Genomic DNA, 18,729 nt, shown 5'->3' with positions numbered 1-18,729 from the left:
AAGCAACGTCCTCCACAACTAGACTGAAGAACAAAACGACAGCAACTTGTCTGTTCCCCTTCCCCCAATTCCCCAGTACTGTTCCCATCCCCCAAATTCCCCAATAAAAATCTTTAAAAAAAAAAAAATCAGATGAGACATGGCGAAGAGATGATTAGAACTGGAAGGTGGATCAGCAGAAAATATGAAAATAAGGCAATTGAGAGAATAAAGGATGGAAAATACAGAATAGAGTGTAAGACTCATGTGAGACATGGTGAAAAGGTCTAATGTACATGTAATCAGAATCCTGGAAGAACAAAGAGAATGGTGTGGCAGTGTGTTTAAAGAGATACTGCCCAAGAATCTCTCAAAAATAGTGAAAGATTTCAAGAGGAGAAAGCAATAATATATACCAGGTTAAAACAAAAGAAGGCAAGAAAAGAGTTTTTTTTAAAAAAACAGGATAAATAAAAAAAATAGTAAAATGATAGATTTATACCCATAAAGAGCAGTAACGACAGTAAATGTAAATGGTCTGACTATTTTAATTAAAAAACAGAAAACATTAATCTGATTTAAAAACAAAACCCAAATATATGCTACTTACATAAGGCAAATCTTAATAAGAACACAAATAGGCTCAAAGTAGAAGGACAGAGAAATATATATTATACAAAAATTAACCAAATTAAAGCTAGAGTAGCTGAACTATCAGAAAAAAAAAATAGACTTTAAGGCAAGAAATACCACTCAAGATAAAAACAGCTACTTTTAATAATGACAAAATGATCATCAATCCAACAGGAAGATACAATAATCCTAAACCTGTACGCACTATGCACCTAATGTAGTGTCCAAAAATATAAAGCAAAACCTATCAGAAATCAGAAAATAAATCTATAATGAGTAATAGATAGGAAAAGCAGATCTAAAAATCACTTGAGACAGAAAAGATTTGACCAACATACTAACAAATGCGAGATAATTGACAGTAATAAAACTCTGTACTCAACAGTGATTAATATACATTTTTCTCAGTACACACAGAAAAACCAAGAGACCACATACTGGGCATACGGCAACTCTCGAATTTCAAAGAACTAATATCATAATACAGTGTATGTTCTCTGACCACAAAGTAAGACAGAACAGTATGTTGCTCATGCTCTATATATTTTGAGAAAAAATGGTTTACACACACACACACGCATTTAGGTATAAAACTTCTGGAAAGATACAAGAAATGCTGTTTGCCAGCAGGAATGAGAACTGTGTGTCTGGGGACAGGAGTTGTGGGAGGCTTCACTTTTACACTTCTTTGATTTTTGAACCATAGGTCTATATAATCAGTTCAAAAACTCAATAATTAAAATCCATCAAATAAAATCAGTTGACCAAGGATCAATTCATCTAATAACAGTTCACACGTACTGCATGCTTACTGTGTGCTGAGCACTCTACATGCATTGTCACTTTATTCCCAACATCTCTGTAAGAGAGTTCTGTGCAGGGGCAGAAGTGAGAGCTCAGAGAAGGAAAGTGGATTCCCTAGGGCTGCACAGCTTGCATGAGGCCCGACAGAAAAGCCCACGCCCCTGTCCCATCACCCCAGAGGGCCATGCCCAGCATTGACTGCGATAGCACCCTAGATGCCCCACTCACCACCACAGGCTGCCGGAAATACTCGTCCACAGCGGCGCCTCGGAGGGCCGACAGGTCCACTCCATGGAAGGATGGCTGGTACCTGCAGAAAGCCCCCGCCCCCCACGGCAAGGTCACCAGCAGCAGGAGAGGCAGGTGGGGCAGCCTGCCTTCTCTCCTAGCTGGCCCTCATCCAGCCCCAGTCCTGAGAATGAGGGGAAAGAGGCGGGGCACTCACCAGAAGTTGGCCTTGGTGAACTGCTCCATGTATAGCTGTTCATCCGTGAAGGGCGCGAGGTGGACATCACCAATGGTAGGGAACATGTTTCCTGGGAGGCAGGGAGGGGTGCTGGCGTCATGCTGGGACATCCCTAAGGTCTGGCAGAGCCTCTAAAGGGCCCCAGGACCCCCAATCCTGGCCCTTCCCAGTCTCTCATTCATTCATGCATTCATGCGACAGAGGTACTGGGCACCTACTCTGCCAGTGGCCATGACGACACTTGACATGCACCATCTCACTAAACCTGGACAGCCAGCTGGGGAGACAGGAGGGCCTGTCCTTGTGTCCCATTACTATGGCTGGGAGACAGGAAGTCACCTACTACAGCCTCAGGGGTAAGCAAATGGCGCCCAGGGTGCGACCACGCTTCCAGGGCCCTGCTCCATAAGCCAAGCAGTGCCTCATGCACTGCTGTCCACTGACGTGCAGCCTGAGAAAATGAAGCAGAGGGCCCTGGTCAGAGTAAAGCTGCGCCCCAGACTATACCATCGGGGCCTCAGCTGAGGCCAGAGGCTGGGTAACTTGGCCACCTTGTCTGGCCCGTGGCCTGAAAGGGGAGGGGTGCAGGGTCTCCATCTGCGTGACCCAAAGAACAGATGAGTCAGGGCCAGCAGCACAGAGAGACAGGGCTCCCTAGGGAAGTCTAGGGTGCCGAGTCACCTGGCCTCCAGGCCTCTCCTTTGCCGGGAGAGGGCCGAGGCACTAGCAGGAATTGGGCAAGGGAGGGGAGATGTTCCACTCTGGTCCAGGGATCACTTGCTGGGCCACCTGCCAAAAAGGAGTCTGCAAGACCCCTGGAGGCATTATGGAAAAGTGCCTCAGCCCTGAAGGCACCTAAAAGTGTGCGCCTGGGGAGAGGGCTCCTTTCTGTCTCCCCAAAGAGCTTCCTGAGATGGAAAGAAGCCACACTCAAGCGGTGGGGCAGGGTCAGTGCTGGCCCCAGGCCTCATCTTGGGCAGGCTACTTGACCAGTGAGGGAGTGTGCAACTGAGTATGACAGCCTGACTCCTGTCCATCCATATGTCCCATAAGGAGGACCCCACTCTGTCAGGGCCACCACCCCTCGCCAGGCTTAGCTACCTAATGGGCACAATGGGAGGAAAGTGGGTCCAGACAACCCCCGCCCTGGGCAGCCTGGCTTCCCACACTCACACCTGGGACATGGGACACAGGACACAGCCGTGGGACATGACAGTCACCTCCCACCTCCAGGAGTGGGGCCCGAGGCAGGTCTCTGCAGCCTGTATCCAGGAATACCGGGGGACCAAGGTGGGCACTTCCCCACAGACTAAACCACCTCTTCCCTCCATGAGGACACCAGTCCACTGGCTTCCCACCCCACTGGCCTGGTCAGGTCCTCCTGTGCCACACGCACATGCACAAACATACACCCTTGCTTGTATAGAAATACTAAAAAACACACAACCCAAACTAAAAAACAGACACACCAGCAGATCTTCAGAGCTAGGCGCAGACCCCCAGGGACACAGATTCAGGAAGGTATAAACAGGGAGTCAACGACCCAGGATCACTGTCCATGCTCCACTGTCCATGTCCAAGCACAGTGACACAAACAGGAGGCCACTGATGGGCATGCCAGACAGCTGCCCCCGCTACACACCGACCCCCACCCTGTATCCTGGGCCTGAAGGAGAGCAGGGACCTGTCAGGTTAAAGGCAAGGTGACAGGGCTGGGAAGGAGGGCGACAGGTCGGCTCCTCTGTACCCCCTACAGAACACCTTCCTACCTGCCACATTCCTGGGACACCAGGCAGGGCACGAGATGGGAGGCAGCCAGGAGGCTCTCTGGGGACCTAAAGGCAGCCCCTCCGTACCCTGGCCAGGTGAGCTGGCAGATAGACGTGTCGTCTGTCTGGGGACCAGGGCAAAGATCCCGATGCCCTTAGAACCCCAGGATGCCGAAACAGGCCAGCAGGGTGCTGAACCACCACCGTGCCGACTGAGCAGCTGCCAGGGGCTCCCCAATGGGGCTCCAGTGGGCATGCCCCAGGCCTCTGGGCCCCGGGCCAGCACAGACACTTACCACCTGGCCTCAGGTACTTCTTGGCGTGAAGGTAGCTCTCAAGCATGCGCTCATTGAAGAGCATGTAGCCCATGGGCTCCGAGATGATGATGTCCACCTGCTCGGGGAGGGAGACCTCCTCCACCTTCCCAGGGATGACCACGATCCGGTCGGTGAGGTTGTTACTCTTCACCAAGACCTGCAGGTGAGAGGACCAGACGGGTCATGGGGGTCCCTGAGCCTGCCACCTGCCACACGTCCCCAGAGGAAGGAGTGCCTCCATCCACACACAGCCACCCAAGTCCCTCTGCCTCCTTCGTCGGCACCCTAACCACGGCCGTGATCAGCCATGGTCCCAGACCACCCTCAGGGCTTCCCCTGCTGCAGCTCCAGCTCCCGATGTCACCCCTGCACTGCAAGGACAACTGCTGATGGGAGGAGAAATGGGGACGTTAGACTTTGCTACAGCCACCAAAGTCAAACTGGGACACACCTTCCACCCCAGCAATTCCAGTGCTAGAAATCTGTCTTACAGACATAGTCACACATAGGAGGTGACACGTGTAGGAGGAGTTCAGTACGGATTCTGTCTGTGCTGCAAGGACTGAAAAACAGCCTAAGTTGCAATAATAGTCTATGTCTAAACAAATAGTGGTCCATTCAGGCAAAGGGATGCTCTGTGGCCACTAGAAAGAGCAAGGAAGCTCTTCATGACACAGTCACAACAAACTGTAAGGGAGCAGAGTACGTGCAAGATGGTGGTGGGCTACCATCTGCGTAAGAGCCAGGTGGGCAGAGGAGCACACGCCGCTTACGGAGCCTCCACCAGCTCTGCAGAGCTTGCAGACAACGGCCTCCCCCTTTCTGGTGGCAGGGCTGCGCAGCTGGGAGCCAGGGGTGGGGAGGGGACTTCACTGTTCACCCTTTTGTGGCCTTTAGGTTTTGAACCTTCTAAATGAAGGTTTCAGTGCAAGAGGGAACAACAAAATGACAGCTTAAATTAATGAAATAAAACCCTGTTGTTATTCATATTTCACAGATGTGGGAAGAGAGAGGTGAGCCACTCGCCAGGGCTAAGATCCCACCCTGGTCTGTGTGTCTGCACAGTCCCCTGAAGCACGAGGCTGTCTAGCCTCTCAAGACCCCAAACTTCCCCTGAACCCAGTAAGTGACCACCAGTCATGGAGGGGACACTACCTCAGGTCCAGCAAGCCTTTCCCTCCTGCAACCACTTAGTTTTAGGGGAAAGAGACCAAAGTAGAGAAATGATGTCTCCAGGTTCCCCTGGGTCTGGGGTTGAGGTCTCCTGGGTACCTCTGGCAGGGCCAGTTTCCCCAGGCTGAAGTGGGCACAAGCTGAAGGACAAGAACAGGCTGGGGTCCCTGTTGGCTGCTGACCTCTGCATGCTGGGCCATGGTGCTGGCCTCTACCGCATAGATCTTCCTTGCTCCAGCTTGGGCGGCGAAAAATGACAGGATCCCAGAGCCACAGCCAACATCAAGAACGATCTAAGGGAGGAGAGGCCAGTGAGAACAAGACACTGATGAAGTGGTGGTGATCATAAAGATGTGTAAGTCACCAGGTTTGGGCTCACTGCAGAGCCACCCTGCTGAGTGAACCCCCGGGGCCCTGAAGCCTGCCTCCAGCACGAGCGACTACCCATAGCATGGTTTCTGAGCTGCCTGGAGTACACAGGGGTCCCCGGTTCTGGACCTGGAGATGGTAGAACAGGATTTCTGAAGACAGCTAGGCTGTTAAGACCATCGCATGCTCTCGGACCTGATTCAAGAAGGACTGGTTGAGCTGTGAGCTATCTATACAGCACAGCGGACACCTGGCTATCATAGTGAGCCTATGGTTTCTCTGGGAATGAGCACTCACTAGGGGAAGACACCGCTGAAGCCCTCGGTGTGACCACTGAGCTCCACACAGAGGGCAGGAGGTGAGAAGCCCCCAACCCCATTCCCCACATCCTGTGAGGAGCCCCAGGGGAAAGCTTACTTAGCCCCAACCCCACAGGCTCCATGGCCTCTAAATCAGCTGGGCTGAGTGCTGTGGTCCTCCCTAGAAACTGGCTCAGCAGCTGAGAGGTATCCTTCTGGGACCTCTGCAGCCCTCAATGGGGGAAAAGGGCTCGCGGGGTATTGGGGATATTGATGACGGTATCTCCTGGTTGCGTGCTGACCCCAGCCCAGAGAAGAAGCCAGTGGCTGGGCTGGGGCAGGTGAGCTGCTCAAGCCCTGGGGCTGGCTGGGCACAGTCTCAAGAGCTGCTGGCCCCTGGGATCTGGGCTCTTGGAAGAGTCCAGGCTAGTGTATGGTAGATCATCACTTACTCTGGATTTGTCTGATTGCTCCTGTGTCAGCGGAACCAGGATAAAATTTCCTGGTGGAGATGTGCATGCGCTTTCTAAAGCAGAACTGCTCTGGGCACAGCAGTGGGCAGAGTGAGCACCCAGAAGGGGCACTAGGACGGTCAGATAGGAGGGCCTCAGGGTGCCTCTCAGAGCTCAGGATGAACCAAGAAATGGACCTCCATCCTGGGAGGGCTGGAAGGCACTTTGCTGAAGGAATATGTAGTATCCGGGCCCCACGCCACACACCAGCAGCCAGGAGGAAGCTCGGGACACCAGGATGGTGCTGAGAGGCATGCTGCTGTGTCCAGGACAACGCCTCCCCAGGCTGTTGGGGCTCAGGCCCTGAGGCCCAGGGTGCTCTGTCCTGAGGGAATTCTTGGGGTATAACCAAGGCAATGGATGAGGCAGATCCAGACGGACCATGTTGAGAGCCCCCAAAGATAAGTCGAGAAAAACACAAGCTCCCATTTGGTTCAAAGGGGGTAAAGAAGAGAATAAACTTTCACTTCTGAACACAGGTGCTCTGTACTGCTCTTTTTAAAATCATGAGTATACAGTGTGTCCCTCAAATAACGTGATTTAATTCAACATCGTTCATTATGACGTTGATGAGACGCTGTAGGAACCTAACTCCTGTTTATATCAATTAGCCTACATAAAACTGATCTCCTTATGTCATTTCGCCTTAAAGTTGTAGAACTTATCAACATTGAGGACTCAGGCAGCTGATAAGCTCAGTTGGTTAGAGCACAGTACTCATAACACCAAGGTTGCCGGTTCAATCCCCACGCCCTCCACAACTAGATTGAAACAACTACTTGACTTGGAGTTGATGGGTCCTGGAAAAACACACTGTTCCCCAATTTGAAAAAAAAACAAAAAAAACATTGAGGACTCACTTTACACTACTTGGTAATATTAAAAAGATATTAAAAGGAACAACAGAAATAACTAGGTAAATTACAATACATCCATAGGACTTGATAGTATGTCTCAAGACAGCCCGTTAAGTGGGGGGAAAGTATTTTGCCAGAAGAGCATGTGGTAGATCACAGTCCGATTGTGTATATATATAAAAAAAGATTAAAGAACTCTAAAATACGTATGCTGGTACATGCATGGGAAAAATTGGGCAGTGGCTGTTTTGGAGGGAAATGACAGAGGTCTTTCATGTCTATATTGTACATGCCAGGTTGAGTTTTGACTCAAAAGAGGATTCTGCTTTTGTAATCTGAAAAAATTAAAGATGAAATCCATAAGCAAAGAAAAAAGAGAGAGGCAACTGCCGCAGTGTGGTGCGCTGGGAGCCTGAGAGAAGCAGAGTGAGGGAGAGGGTGGAGGGAGGCAGGGCAGGCCCCGCTCACCTTGTCCTTGAAGTCTGTGTGGTTCTGCAGGATTGCGCGCTGGTAGGTGCCCGTCCGCACATAGTCCTGCATCATGTTCTGCTGCTGGGACAGGTAGCCATAAAACTGGAACAGAGACACGCCAATGGCACAGCGCACACGGTGGCACAAACAGCCAAGGCCCTGGCTGGCCCTCAACAGAGGAGGGCCCACCTCAGGCACAAACCTCCCGAGGGAGGCTGCACCCGCTCTGCCAGCCCAGACCCCACTGGCAGCTGTTGGCTGCTCTGGGAGAGGGACTGGGAAGCCAGAGGCAGCCCCCAGGAGGGACACCGCCACCATCACCGTGACCAAAGGACACAGCTGGATGCCACCTGGACCTGGAAGCCACGAGGAGAGCTCAAGATTTGCCACAGGCAAGGTTCTGGGATCAGGGGCCGCCTGCCCCATCTTAGGGGCCCCCAAAGAAGCGCAGGAGTAGATCAAAACAGAACCCTAGGACTCAGAGCGCCAGGCGGGCGAGGTGCTGCGGGGTCTCTCTGTAAGACAACGGGCGATCGGGAGGCAGCGTGGCACCTGGGCAGGAGCACAGGCTTTGGCATCAGGCAGGCCTGGCTTCCCATCTTGGCTCTGTTGCATAATAGCTGTGTGACTTGGAGCAAGTCACTTAACCTCTCTGAGCCTCAGTTTTCTCATCTGCAAAATGGGGACAACAATAGTACTTACCTCCTAGAGTTGTTGGGAAGGCTCAAGTGCTTCCATACCTGTGGAAGCGCTTGGACCAGTGCCTGGCGTGCCCTACGTGGTCAGTACATTCTAACTATGCTATCATTACTAAAAAGTGCCTATGGACCTGAAGTTCACCTGCACTCAAGTCTTTCTAGTAACCCTTCTAGGCAGGCCCTGGCATCTGTTTCACAGATGAAGAAACTGAGGCCCAGCAAGTGGAGGAAACCTGCCCAAGGTTACGCAGCTAGTAAGGGGCAGAGCCAGGACGTGAACCCAGGTGGGCCTGCCCTGTGCTGCGCGGCCTCCCGGGGGCCATTGGGTGGTGGTGGCCTGGCCGGGGACGGCACGTACCCACCTGGAAATACTGCACGGCGGAGGACTCCTCCGTCCGTTCGCTGAACACCGACCGCTCCAGGGTATGGCCCCGGCAGGTCTTCAGGATGTTGTAGAAGGAACAGAAATCTGGAAGGGGGAAGTCAGGTCACGCATGGCTGTCTCGGGTGGGAGGGTTCAGATGGGCCAGTGGCCTTCGGTCTAGCTGTGTACCCCAACTTTCCTGTGTTAAGTATGTGTGACTTGGCAATTTCTTTTTTCCAAAATCAATGTTGAAACTTAAGGAAAAGATGGGCAGCCAAACCCGTCACTTGGTGGCTGACACAAGGAAGTGGGTATCCCACACTCTGGGGTGAGTGTGCTCCACGCAGCTGGTATGGCCCGAGACTTTGCAGGGCACCAGCCTGCCAACCCAGGCGTCAGACTTCTGGGATTTGCCCCAGCAAACAACTGCATGTTCACACAGTGACACACGGCAGTGTCTGAGCATGGCAGTGGACACATGGATGCCACCTCAGTGTTCTGTCAGAGAGGACTGCACGAATACGAGCGGACACAGAGAAGCATGTCAGAGAGCCGACAGCCATGGGTCTGCAGGACTGGATGGTATCCTGCCTTTAAAATAAACTATATTTATTAACACAGAGTGATGACTGCTAATTGTATCAAGCATAAGAAAGCAGAGCCAAATCAGAGACAGAAAGTGGAATGGTGGGTGCCAGGGGCTAGGGGAAGCGGGTAGGGACTTAGTGTTTAATGGAGACAGAGTTTGGGAAGATGAGAAAGTTCTGGAGATGCATCAGTGGTGACAGTTGCACAGTATGAATGTACTTAATGCCACTGGGCACTCAAAAAGGGTTAAAGTGGTAAATTTTTTTTGTTACATCTATTTTACCACAATTTTTAAAAATGATAAGAATGAAAAAAAAAAGTAAAATATAGGGGCAGTTGGTTAGCTCAGTTGGGTAGAGCGCAGTACTCATAACACCAAGGTTGCTGGTTCCATCCCCACATGGGCTACTGAGTTGCGCCCTCCACAACTAGATTGAAACAAGTATTTGACTTGGAGCTGATTGGTCCTGGCAAAACACACTGTTCTTCAATAAAATTAAAAAAAAAAAAAGTAAAATATAAATATCCACAGAATAGAAAAAGACTACAGGAGTTGACAACACCAACTCTTAAAGGATATTAGTGGTGGAGTTTTCTCTGTTGTTTTTTGTTTCAACTTCATTTGGGAACAGTGTATTTTTCCAGGATTCATCAGCTCCAAGTCAAGTTGTTGTTTTCAATCTAGTTGTGAAGGGCGCAGCTGAGCACCAAGTCAAGTTGTTGTCTTCAATCTAGTTGTGGAGGGCGCAGCTCATTGGCCCATGTGGGAATCAAACCCACAACCTTGTGTTACAAGCACTGCACTCTAACCAACTGAGCCAACCGGCCACCCACCAGTAGCTCAGCTCCAAGTCAAGCCGTTGTCTTTAATCTAGTTGTGGAGGGCGCAGCTCACTGGGAGTCCCCCATGTGGAAATCAAACCTGCAACCTTGGTGTTATGAGCCCATGCTCTAACCACCTGAGGCAACCGGATGCCCCTCTAACTTAATTTTTTTAACAATGAATTTAAATTTTTTATGTACATAAAAAAGGAAAGGAAGTGTGGAGCATAAGAATGCCTCTGGATGGGGGGTAGCCCACCACCTAGCTGCTTTCTCCCCACCCTGGCCTTCTCCTCTGCAGGTGGCAGCTCTGAAACCTAGTGCACGAGAGGGGATGGCCCTAGGCTGGTCCAGGAATGGGGAGTCCCCTCCATGGGGTGGCACTGAGCCAAATGAGGGACTCTGGGGCAATGGCGGTGGCCATGGACAGATGGGTTCTCCTGCTAGGGCTCTCCCACCCCAGCCCCAGTGCCACCCACCAGACCCACTGACTTCTGATCTGCGGTGACCAAGTCCTATGGCTGGACCGTCAAGCAGTCTCCAGCCTTGGGCGTCCTACTACCTCCACTGCTGCCTCGCCCCCAAGCCACCCAAGCCCTCCTCAGTAAGCTCATGGGTCCACTTGTGTCCCCCCAGACAGGTCTACTTAGAACCCTCCAGTGGCTTCTCTCTGTGCTCAGAACAGAGCCTCCACCTGCCTCAGGACTTTGTCTTGCCCCCATCCTCTGCTGTCGGGCAAGTTGGGCCCCAAGCGCCACTCGACAGGCTCCTCCTGGAGGCCTGGGGAGCAGCCCAGCTGGGTGGTCAGGACAGGCCTCTCTGAGGAGGGGACTTATAAACTAAGCCCAGAAGGACCCAAAGGAGCCAGTGATGGAGGGTCTAGGGCATAGTGTTCCAGGCATTGAGAATGTGCTCTGACCAGGACAGATCTACACCTGGGAATGTGATTCTGAATGGCAGCAGAGCCTCGCTGGGACAGGTGGGTGGCCCATAATTGAACTAGACTCCAGGTCCCCGCCAGCCACGGCCCAGAGCCTAAGCCCCCTGGCTCGGGGCACTCTGTGTGCCACTGGGACAGAAGGGACACGTACCATTGGGTGTGGCGAACTGGATGAGGACGCTGTTGCAGCCCAGGGTGATGATGAAGGACTGCTTGCCCACACGGCTGCACTCTGTCTCGCGGGACACTGAGCACTTGAACACACACACATCTTCGTCTGTGAGGAGAGAGGTGGGCATGAGCCAACAGGCCCCAGGGCCAGCGAGCAAGGCTCCTTGTCAGCTGCCTTTGAGTCTTGTCCTCACCACCCTCCCCCTTCCTTTGTTCCCCCGGTTCTTCCAGGGTGCCACAAATCCCTCCCTGAAAGCGCTGCCATGTGTCCTGGATGCCCACCCATGTTGAGGCCAACCAGGCAGTGGGGACAACAGCCTGTCCAGTAGGAGAAGACTGCTGTCCACAGGGTGACCAGGACTGAGATGGGGGGTTGCCAGAAGCTGTGGGACCCAGGAAGACATCTTGGCCTAGGACATTCCCTCATGGAGCATGTCTTGGTGCCAGGCCCCCTGTCCATCCAACAGGCACTAAGGTGGGAAGACAGAGTGACAAAGATGCAACTTTGGCAGGGACAGGGGGTCCCAGGATCCTGGCAGGAAGCCCAGGCCCAGGTGAGGGAGTCAGGCATTCACTCTCCTAACCTTCAGTGTCACATGGAGGCACGGGATTACTGGCCTTCAAAGCTGAGCGGGGCTGGGATAGTGGTCAAGAAAGAATTATGGGTGGCACCTCTGCTTCCTTCAGCTGAGCCCTCTCCTCCTTGCATTTATTCGGCATAGTGATTATGAGTGTGGCCACTGGAGGCATACAGCCTAGATCCATGTCCTGCCTATGCCGCTGAGTGTGTCACTAGGACAGATCACTTAGCCTCTCTGAGCCTTGGTATTCTCATCTGTCAAATGGGGCTAATGGTGGAACAGGCACAGGGCCCAGCACACATGCAGGACGCATTGCATCCATGTGCCTGCAACTATTACTGTAACTAGTCATTCATTCAACGGGTATATAGTATGTCCACCTTGGCCCAGCTTAGCATCACTAGGAACAGGACAAACCCACAGGACGCTCTGGCCCTGGTGTAATGCAGCAGGACAGACCTGGCATCTATTACACATTCTTGGCAACATTTTTACCCTGGTCCTATCACAAGGAGACAACAGATAATATTAGATCATGGGAGTCTTCGATACAGCCTGCCTGGTCTCCTCAAAATGACCAATGTCAGTAAATATCAGTTTCTGGGACCTATTCCAGAGCAAGGGAGACTAAAGAGATGTGACCATCAAATGCCAAGAGTGACACTGGACAGGAGCTGAAGGAAAAACTTCTCAAAAGCTATAAAGGACAACTGGGAAAATGTGAGTGTGGATTGTAGATGCGATAATTTTAAATGATTTGGATGTGACAGTAGCATTGTGGTTCTGTAGAGCAGCGGTTCTCAACCTTCCTAATGCCGCGACCCCTTAATACAGTTCCTCATATTGTGGTGACCCCCAACCATAAAATTATTTTCATTGCTACTCTATAACTGTAATGTTGCGAATCGTAATGTATCTTTTTGTTTTCCAATGGTCTTAAGTGACCCCTGTGAAAGGGTCGTTCGACTCCCAAAGGGGTCGGGACCCACAGGTTGAGAACCACTGCTATAGAGGAATAAGAATGCTTTGGGCCAGCCGAGTGGCGTGTTGGTTAAGAGTTGGCTTGGGACACCAGCTCTGAGCAACAGAGCCCCGGTTCAGATCCCACATGAGGGCCAGTGACGCTGCACCCTCTACAGCTAAGATGGTGAACAACAGCTCGACCTGAAATTGGGCTGCTGTGAGTCGCCGGTGACGGCGTAGGCTGCAGTGGGGCTGGCCAGCAGCTGGCGTGAGCTTTCGTGAGCTACTGTGAGCAGCTGTCCAATGGCCAGCAAGTGACTGCCTCACCCGGGAACAGCGCAATGATGATACCAACATGGGCCAGTGAAGCAACATCCTCCACAACTAGACTGAAGAACAAAAAGACAGCAACTTGTCTGTTCCCTTTCCCCCGATTCCCCAGCACTGTTCCCATCCCCCAATTCCCCAATAAAAATCTTTAAAACAAAACATAACATATGGGTTCAAAAATACTACATATTATTACTATTATTATTTTTTTAAAGATTTTTTTTTTAAATTGGGGAATTAGGGGATGGGAACAGCGCTGGGGAATTGGGGGAAGGAAAACAGATAAGTTGCTGTCCTTTTGTTCTTCAGTCTAGTTGTGGAGGACATCGCTTCACTGGCCCATGTTGGTATCATCATTGCGCTGTTCCCGGTGAGGCAAATCGGTCGCCAGCCTCTGGACGTCCACTCATGGCGGCTCTTGGCAGCTCACATCGGCTGTCCGCCGCTCACGCTGGCTGCCAGCCACACACGGTAGCTTATGGCAGCCCACTGCAGCCTACGGCCATCGCTGGCAACTCACGACAGCCCAGCTCCAGGTCGAGCTGTTGTTCACCATTTTAGCTGTAGAGGGCAGTGTCACTGGCCCTCATGTGGGATCTGAACCGGGGCCCTGCTGCTCAGAGCCGGTATCCCAAGCCAGCTCTTAACCAACCGGCCCTGCTTTTATTCTTAGAAGAGACATATAGAAGAATTTCAATTCTTGTGATGTCTGCAACTTGCTTTTAAGTGGCTCATCAAATCCTCAACAAAATGTATCTATAGAGAGCAGCACAAGTACAAATGTAGCAAAAGGTTCCCCATCACCCAGAATAGCCAAAACAGCCTCCAAAGAGAACAAAGTTGGAAGACTCATACTTTCTGCTATTAAAACTTACTATAAAGGTACAGTAATCAAAACAGAATAGTCCTGGCAAAAGGACAAACATATAGATCAATGGAATAGAATTAGAGTCCAGAAACAAACCCTTACATTTACAATTGATTTTTAACAAGGGTGCCCAAGAGCAACCAATAGGGGAGAAAACAGTGTCTTCAATGAACGAATGGTGCTGGGACACTGGATATCCATATGCAAAAGAATAAAGTTAGATCCTTACCTCACACCATATAAAAAACCTAACTCAAATGGATAAATTACCTAAATATAAGAGTGAAAACTATAAGACTCCTAGAAGAAAACACTACAGTAAATCTTTATGACCTTGGATTTGGCAAAAGATTCATGGATATGACACCAAAAGCAATGGTAACAAAAGAAAAACTATATAAATTGGACTTCATCAAAATTAAAAACTTTTGTGCATCAAGGACACTATAAAGAAAGTAAAAAGAAGCGGCCGTCCAGAAGCCGGCGACTGATCTGCCTCACCCGGGAAGAGCGCAATGATGGTGCCAACTTGGGCCAGTGAAGCAACGTCCTCCACAACTAGACTGAAGAACAAGACGACAGCAACTTGTCTGTTCCCCTTCCCCCAATTCCCCAGCACTGTTCCCATTCCCCCAATTCCCCCAATAAAAATCTAAAAAAAAAAAAAAAAGAAAGTAAAAAGACATCCTACAGGATGAGAGGAAATATTTGCAAATCATGTACCTGATGAAGATCCAGAGTCCAGAATATACAAAGAACTCTTAACAACAAAAAAGATAAACAACCCAATTCACAAATGGACAAAGGTCTTGAAGAGATAGGTTTCTCCAAAGAAGACATACAAATGGCCAACAAACCCATGAAAAGACATCATTAGTCATTAGAAATTGCAAATCAAAACCACTATGAGGGCCGGCCGAGTGGCTCAGTTGGTTAAGAGCTCACTCAAGAGTTTGAGCTCTGAGCAACAGCGGTTCGATTCCCGTCCCAAGCTGAGCAGCCGCTGAGCTGCCAACTGGCAGGATGGCTTAGCTTAAAAAAAACAAAAAACAATGAAAAACCACTATGAGATACCACTTCATACTCACTAGGATGGCTATAATTTAAAACAAAAAAAGGGTGGGGGCATAACAAGTGTTGGCAAGAGCGTGGAAAAATCAGAACCCTCATACCCTGCTTGGTAGGAATGGAAGACGGTGCAACCTCTGTGGAAAACAGTTTAGTGATTCTTCACAAAGTTAAACATAGTTACTGTTTAACTCAGCAATCCCACTCCTAGCTATATACCTAAAAGAACTGAAAGAAGATATTCAAGCAAATATTTGTATGCAAATATTCATAGTAGTACTATTCACAATAGCCAAAAAGTAGAAACAACTCAAATGTTTATCAACTGCCAAATGGATAAACAAAATGTGGTGTAATCCATACAACGAAATATTATTCAGCCATAAAGAGGAATGAAGCCTTGATACATCTACAGAATGGATGAACCTAAGAAACACTATGCCCAGTGCAAGAAGCCACACACAAAAGGTCACATATATATGATTCCATTTATATTAAATATCCAGACTCGGCAAATCCATAGAGACAGAAAGTAGATTGGTGGTTGTCAGGCGCTAGGAGGAGGGAGGATGGGGAATGATTGCTTAATGGACACGAGGTTTTCTCTTTGGAGTGATGAAAATATTTTGGAACTAGATAGAGGTGACAGTTACACGATACTGGGAATGTACTAAATGCCACTGAATTGTATGCTTTAAAATATTTTATGTTAAAAAAAATAGTTTATGTTATGTGAATTTTATCACAACATAAAAACATTTCCCAATGGGCGAATGTAGATATGAAGGGTGTTCACTGGGCCCCTTGATCTCCTCTTGTGTAGACTGGGTCAGGGCCAGGCCCTGGAGGAAGGCTCCCAGGGCCACAGTGCAGGTTCTGCCAAACTGCCTCACACTTCAGGAGCCAGGTGCCACCCTCCTGGGGGACTGGGCATGGCCCAGGGGGGCTGACCACGGGCAGGAGGGAAGAGTATATTGGCAGGGCACTGCTGCAGGCTCACAGGAGACCCAACACAAGGCGCTCCCAAGTCCAGCTATAAGCGGGTCCCAGGAAGGGACCCCAAACATTGGCATGGTGCCCGTGCCCATGCCCTTTCTAGGGCAGGAGATAAGCCCATCTGTCAGCTGCGCCAGGGTGACAGTGAGCAGACCAAGGAGGACCTCTGTTTACGAAGCAGCCTGGCAAACCGATCAGTTGCCCTAGGTGCCCTGCAACCTGGCACTGGGCAGGAAACCACAGGACCTGTGGCTGAGCAACACTTGGCTGTGTCCAGAGGGCCTGGGCTTGGGCCAGGGAAGCTGGGGCTGAGGGCAACCCACCTGTCCCATCACCAGAGTGGCTCTCACAGCTATGCCACCCACAGGCTAGTCCCTGGCACCCAGGAGGTGCTCGATAAATATTTAACAAACCAAAACAAAAAAAAAAGCTGGACCATGTTCCTACGTGCTTTGAAAAGTCTCAGAAGAAGTCCAAGCTGTCAGACTGGCAGTCAAGGCCCTGCCATGACCTGTACCCCTCATTCGTCTGCCTCTCCACTCCCCAGACCCTTCCCATGGCCACACTCAACCCTCCCCCCAACAGGTCAGCTCTAGACCTTTGCATATGCTGTTCCCCTCTTCCTCTTCCCTTCAGGATGACAGGCAGAGTGGTGACACTGTGCCTCTGCCAGTGGCCAGCAGCACATGGAGCTCAGGCTCACCCACTGCCCACAGTCACCTGTGGCTGGCAGGGCACAGCTGAAATGTACACCCTGCCTCCTGGCTCCCTAATGGCTCCCCAAGGGGAGAGTGTCCTGGGAGAGAGCTTCCCCCCCAGGAAAAGGGGTCTAAGGCCCAAAACTCACAGGGCGTGGACCCAGCAATGATGATTAGGTCCCCCCCACAGGCACAGCCTTGTCTGTCAGGAACCCTGCTGGCAAACTTGAAGGCTGGCACCATCCTCTCAAGTCACCCTTTATTCAGCCATCAGTGGGTGAGCCACAGAAGAGGCAGGAACTCGAGGCCTCTGTGCCTTGCGCCCAGAAACCAATCTAGAAAGCACCAGCCTTATCCAATCAGCCAGTTTTGGGGGGCTGTCTGCACATGGCTGGGAGACGTGAGGGACAGGAAGCAGGAAAGGGGCTAGCACACTGCTGTGACAATTTCAGTGGGGGAGACAGGACACAAAGGGGGCTGTGGCCAGGAGGCTGTGCTGGGGTCCCACTGATTGGAGTTGGTAGAGCTGTGTTTCTTTTCCTTGCAGTAAATAGGAACAGCAGCTGAGCTGTGACCACCCCCACTATGTCAGTCATCTTCTCCCAAGAGGCTCTCCCAAGGTAGGGTCTGAACAGGAAGTGTGAGGGAGACAAACCCAGACTGAGGGATGTTAATCGCGCGATGCATGTCACAAATGTGTGCCCTGCTCCTGGTCCCAGCTGGGCGCCACAAGCTGGCCTCCCACCTGCCACCCTGCCACGTCTGTCCGGCTGAAGCTACGGGGCCCGCAGATGAGGGCCTGGAAACACCATGGACACAACCACTGGGTTGCCCGGGGGGACCCCAGTGGGGTCAGAAAACCACCCCATCTGTCTTGCTCCCTGAGAAGCAAGGCCCCTGTAAATCCATGTCACAAAAACAGAGTTCTCATGGGGAGCCAGGTCCAAACCCCACCTACATCCTGCTGGAGCTGGGATGTCAGACTGCAAGTAACAATACTCTCCTGGTGCCAGGCTGTTCCTACGCTTTACATGAACCCCTCAGAGCACCCCTGTGAGTATCTACTGTCACTGCCCTCCATTGGCTCAGAGGAGGAAACAGGCTCAGACAGGTTAAGTATCTGACTCAAGGTCACACAGCAAGTGAGTGGCCCAGATGACTGCCTCTAGGGTCTGTGTTCCTAACCAATGTGCTGTCCAACCTCTCTGTGCTTCCTAGAGCAGGAGTCAGCCAAATTTCTCTGTAAAGGACCAAACAGTAAATATTTTCAGCTTTGCAGGCTGTATAATCTCTGCTACTACAACTCAACACTGTCACAGACAATATGTAAACGAGCAAGTGTGGTTTTGTGCCAATAAAACTTTATTACAAATTCAGCAGGGGCATCTGCAACTGCAGGTGCAGAGAGGCTGGGCGCTGAGCCCCCTTCTCCACCCATTTCCTCATCTGCTCACCAGACACTGAGCAGTGGAGACACCATCCCCATCCCGGAGAAGGTGCGGAGAGCTGGGTGGCAGTGGCAGTGACGAGGACCTGAGGCAGTGATGAATGCTGAGGCCGGGGGACAGGGCCATTGTGAGAACCTAGAGGTGGCACCTGACCCAGGCTGGGAAAGAGGCTGGGAACAAATTCTCCAATGAGAGGAAACAGTGCGTGGGACGGCAGAGAGAAAAGGGGGGCTGTGATACCATGATTTATAATATATATTTGGTCCCTCGTACAGAGCTCCTAAAACTCTTGGAATTTCCTAAGTGATAAGAGTGATAAAGGTGTCTTTTGTGATTCATAATAAGCCCCTTTCAACCACTGCAGAATTTGTCAGTGAGGTGACTTTTGGAAAGCCCCTAAGAAAGGTGGCTGGTTACAGGGAGACCAACTAAGTAATTAGACAGTTGGAACTTTCAGTCTCCTCCACCCCGTGTCTGTCAATAGCCAATGATTCAATCAATAATGAAGCCTCCATGAAAACCCAAAAGGACTGGGTTCAGAGAAC

At 50.8% G+C, this 18,729-nt stretch overlaps 1 protein-coding gene and 1 non-coding gene across 3 annotated transcripts in view; both read right to left on the bottom strand.

Moving 5' to 3' along the window:
• Positions 1 to 18,729, bottom strand: part of CARM1 (coactivator associated arginine methyltransferase 1) — a 43,366-nt gene that overhangs the window by 5,786 nt on the left and 18,851 nt on the right. For both annotated transcript variants that reach the window (XM_019659337.1, XM_019659338.1), the window contains exons 2-8: positions 11,213 to 11,338; positions 8,710 to 8,816; positions 7,647 to 7,751; positions 5,324 to 5,434; positions 3,948 to 4,125; positions 1,862 to 1,952; positions 1,645 to 1,726 (exon numbers count right to left, since the gene is read on the bottom strand). In XM_019659337.1, coding sequence (XP_019514882.1) covers positions 1,645 to 1,726; positions 1,862 to 1,952; positions 3,948 to 4,125; positions 5,324 to 5,434; positions 7,647 to 7,751; positions 8,710 to 8,816; positions 11,213 to 11,338 — 800 coding nt within the window. The remainder of the gene's footprint in view (positions 1 to 1,644; positions 1,727 to 1,861; positions 1,953 to 3,947; positions 4,126 to 5,323; positions 5,435 to 7,646; positions 7,752 to 8,709; positions 8,817 to 11,212; positions 11,339 to 18,729) is intronic.
• Positions 10,055 to 10,127, bottom strand: TRNAT-UGU (transfer RNA threonine (anticodon UGU)). Its single transcript has one exon. It is a non-coding gene; the product is annotated as a tRNA-Thr (tRNA).

The sequence above is a fragment of the Hipposideros armiger genome, unplaced genomic scaffold (genome assembly GCF_001890085.2).
Source record: "Hipposideros armiger isolate ML-2016 unplaced genomic scaffold, ASM189008v1 scaffold_298, whole genome shotgun sequence".
In the NCBI taxonomy this organism is placed as follows: Eukaryota; Metazoa; Chordata; class Mammalia; order Chiroptera; family Hipposideridae; genus Hipposideros; species Hipposideros armiger.
Note: the sequence above shows the minus strand (reverse complement) of the source record. Positions and strands in the feature narration are given on the sequence as shown.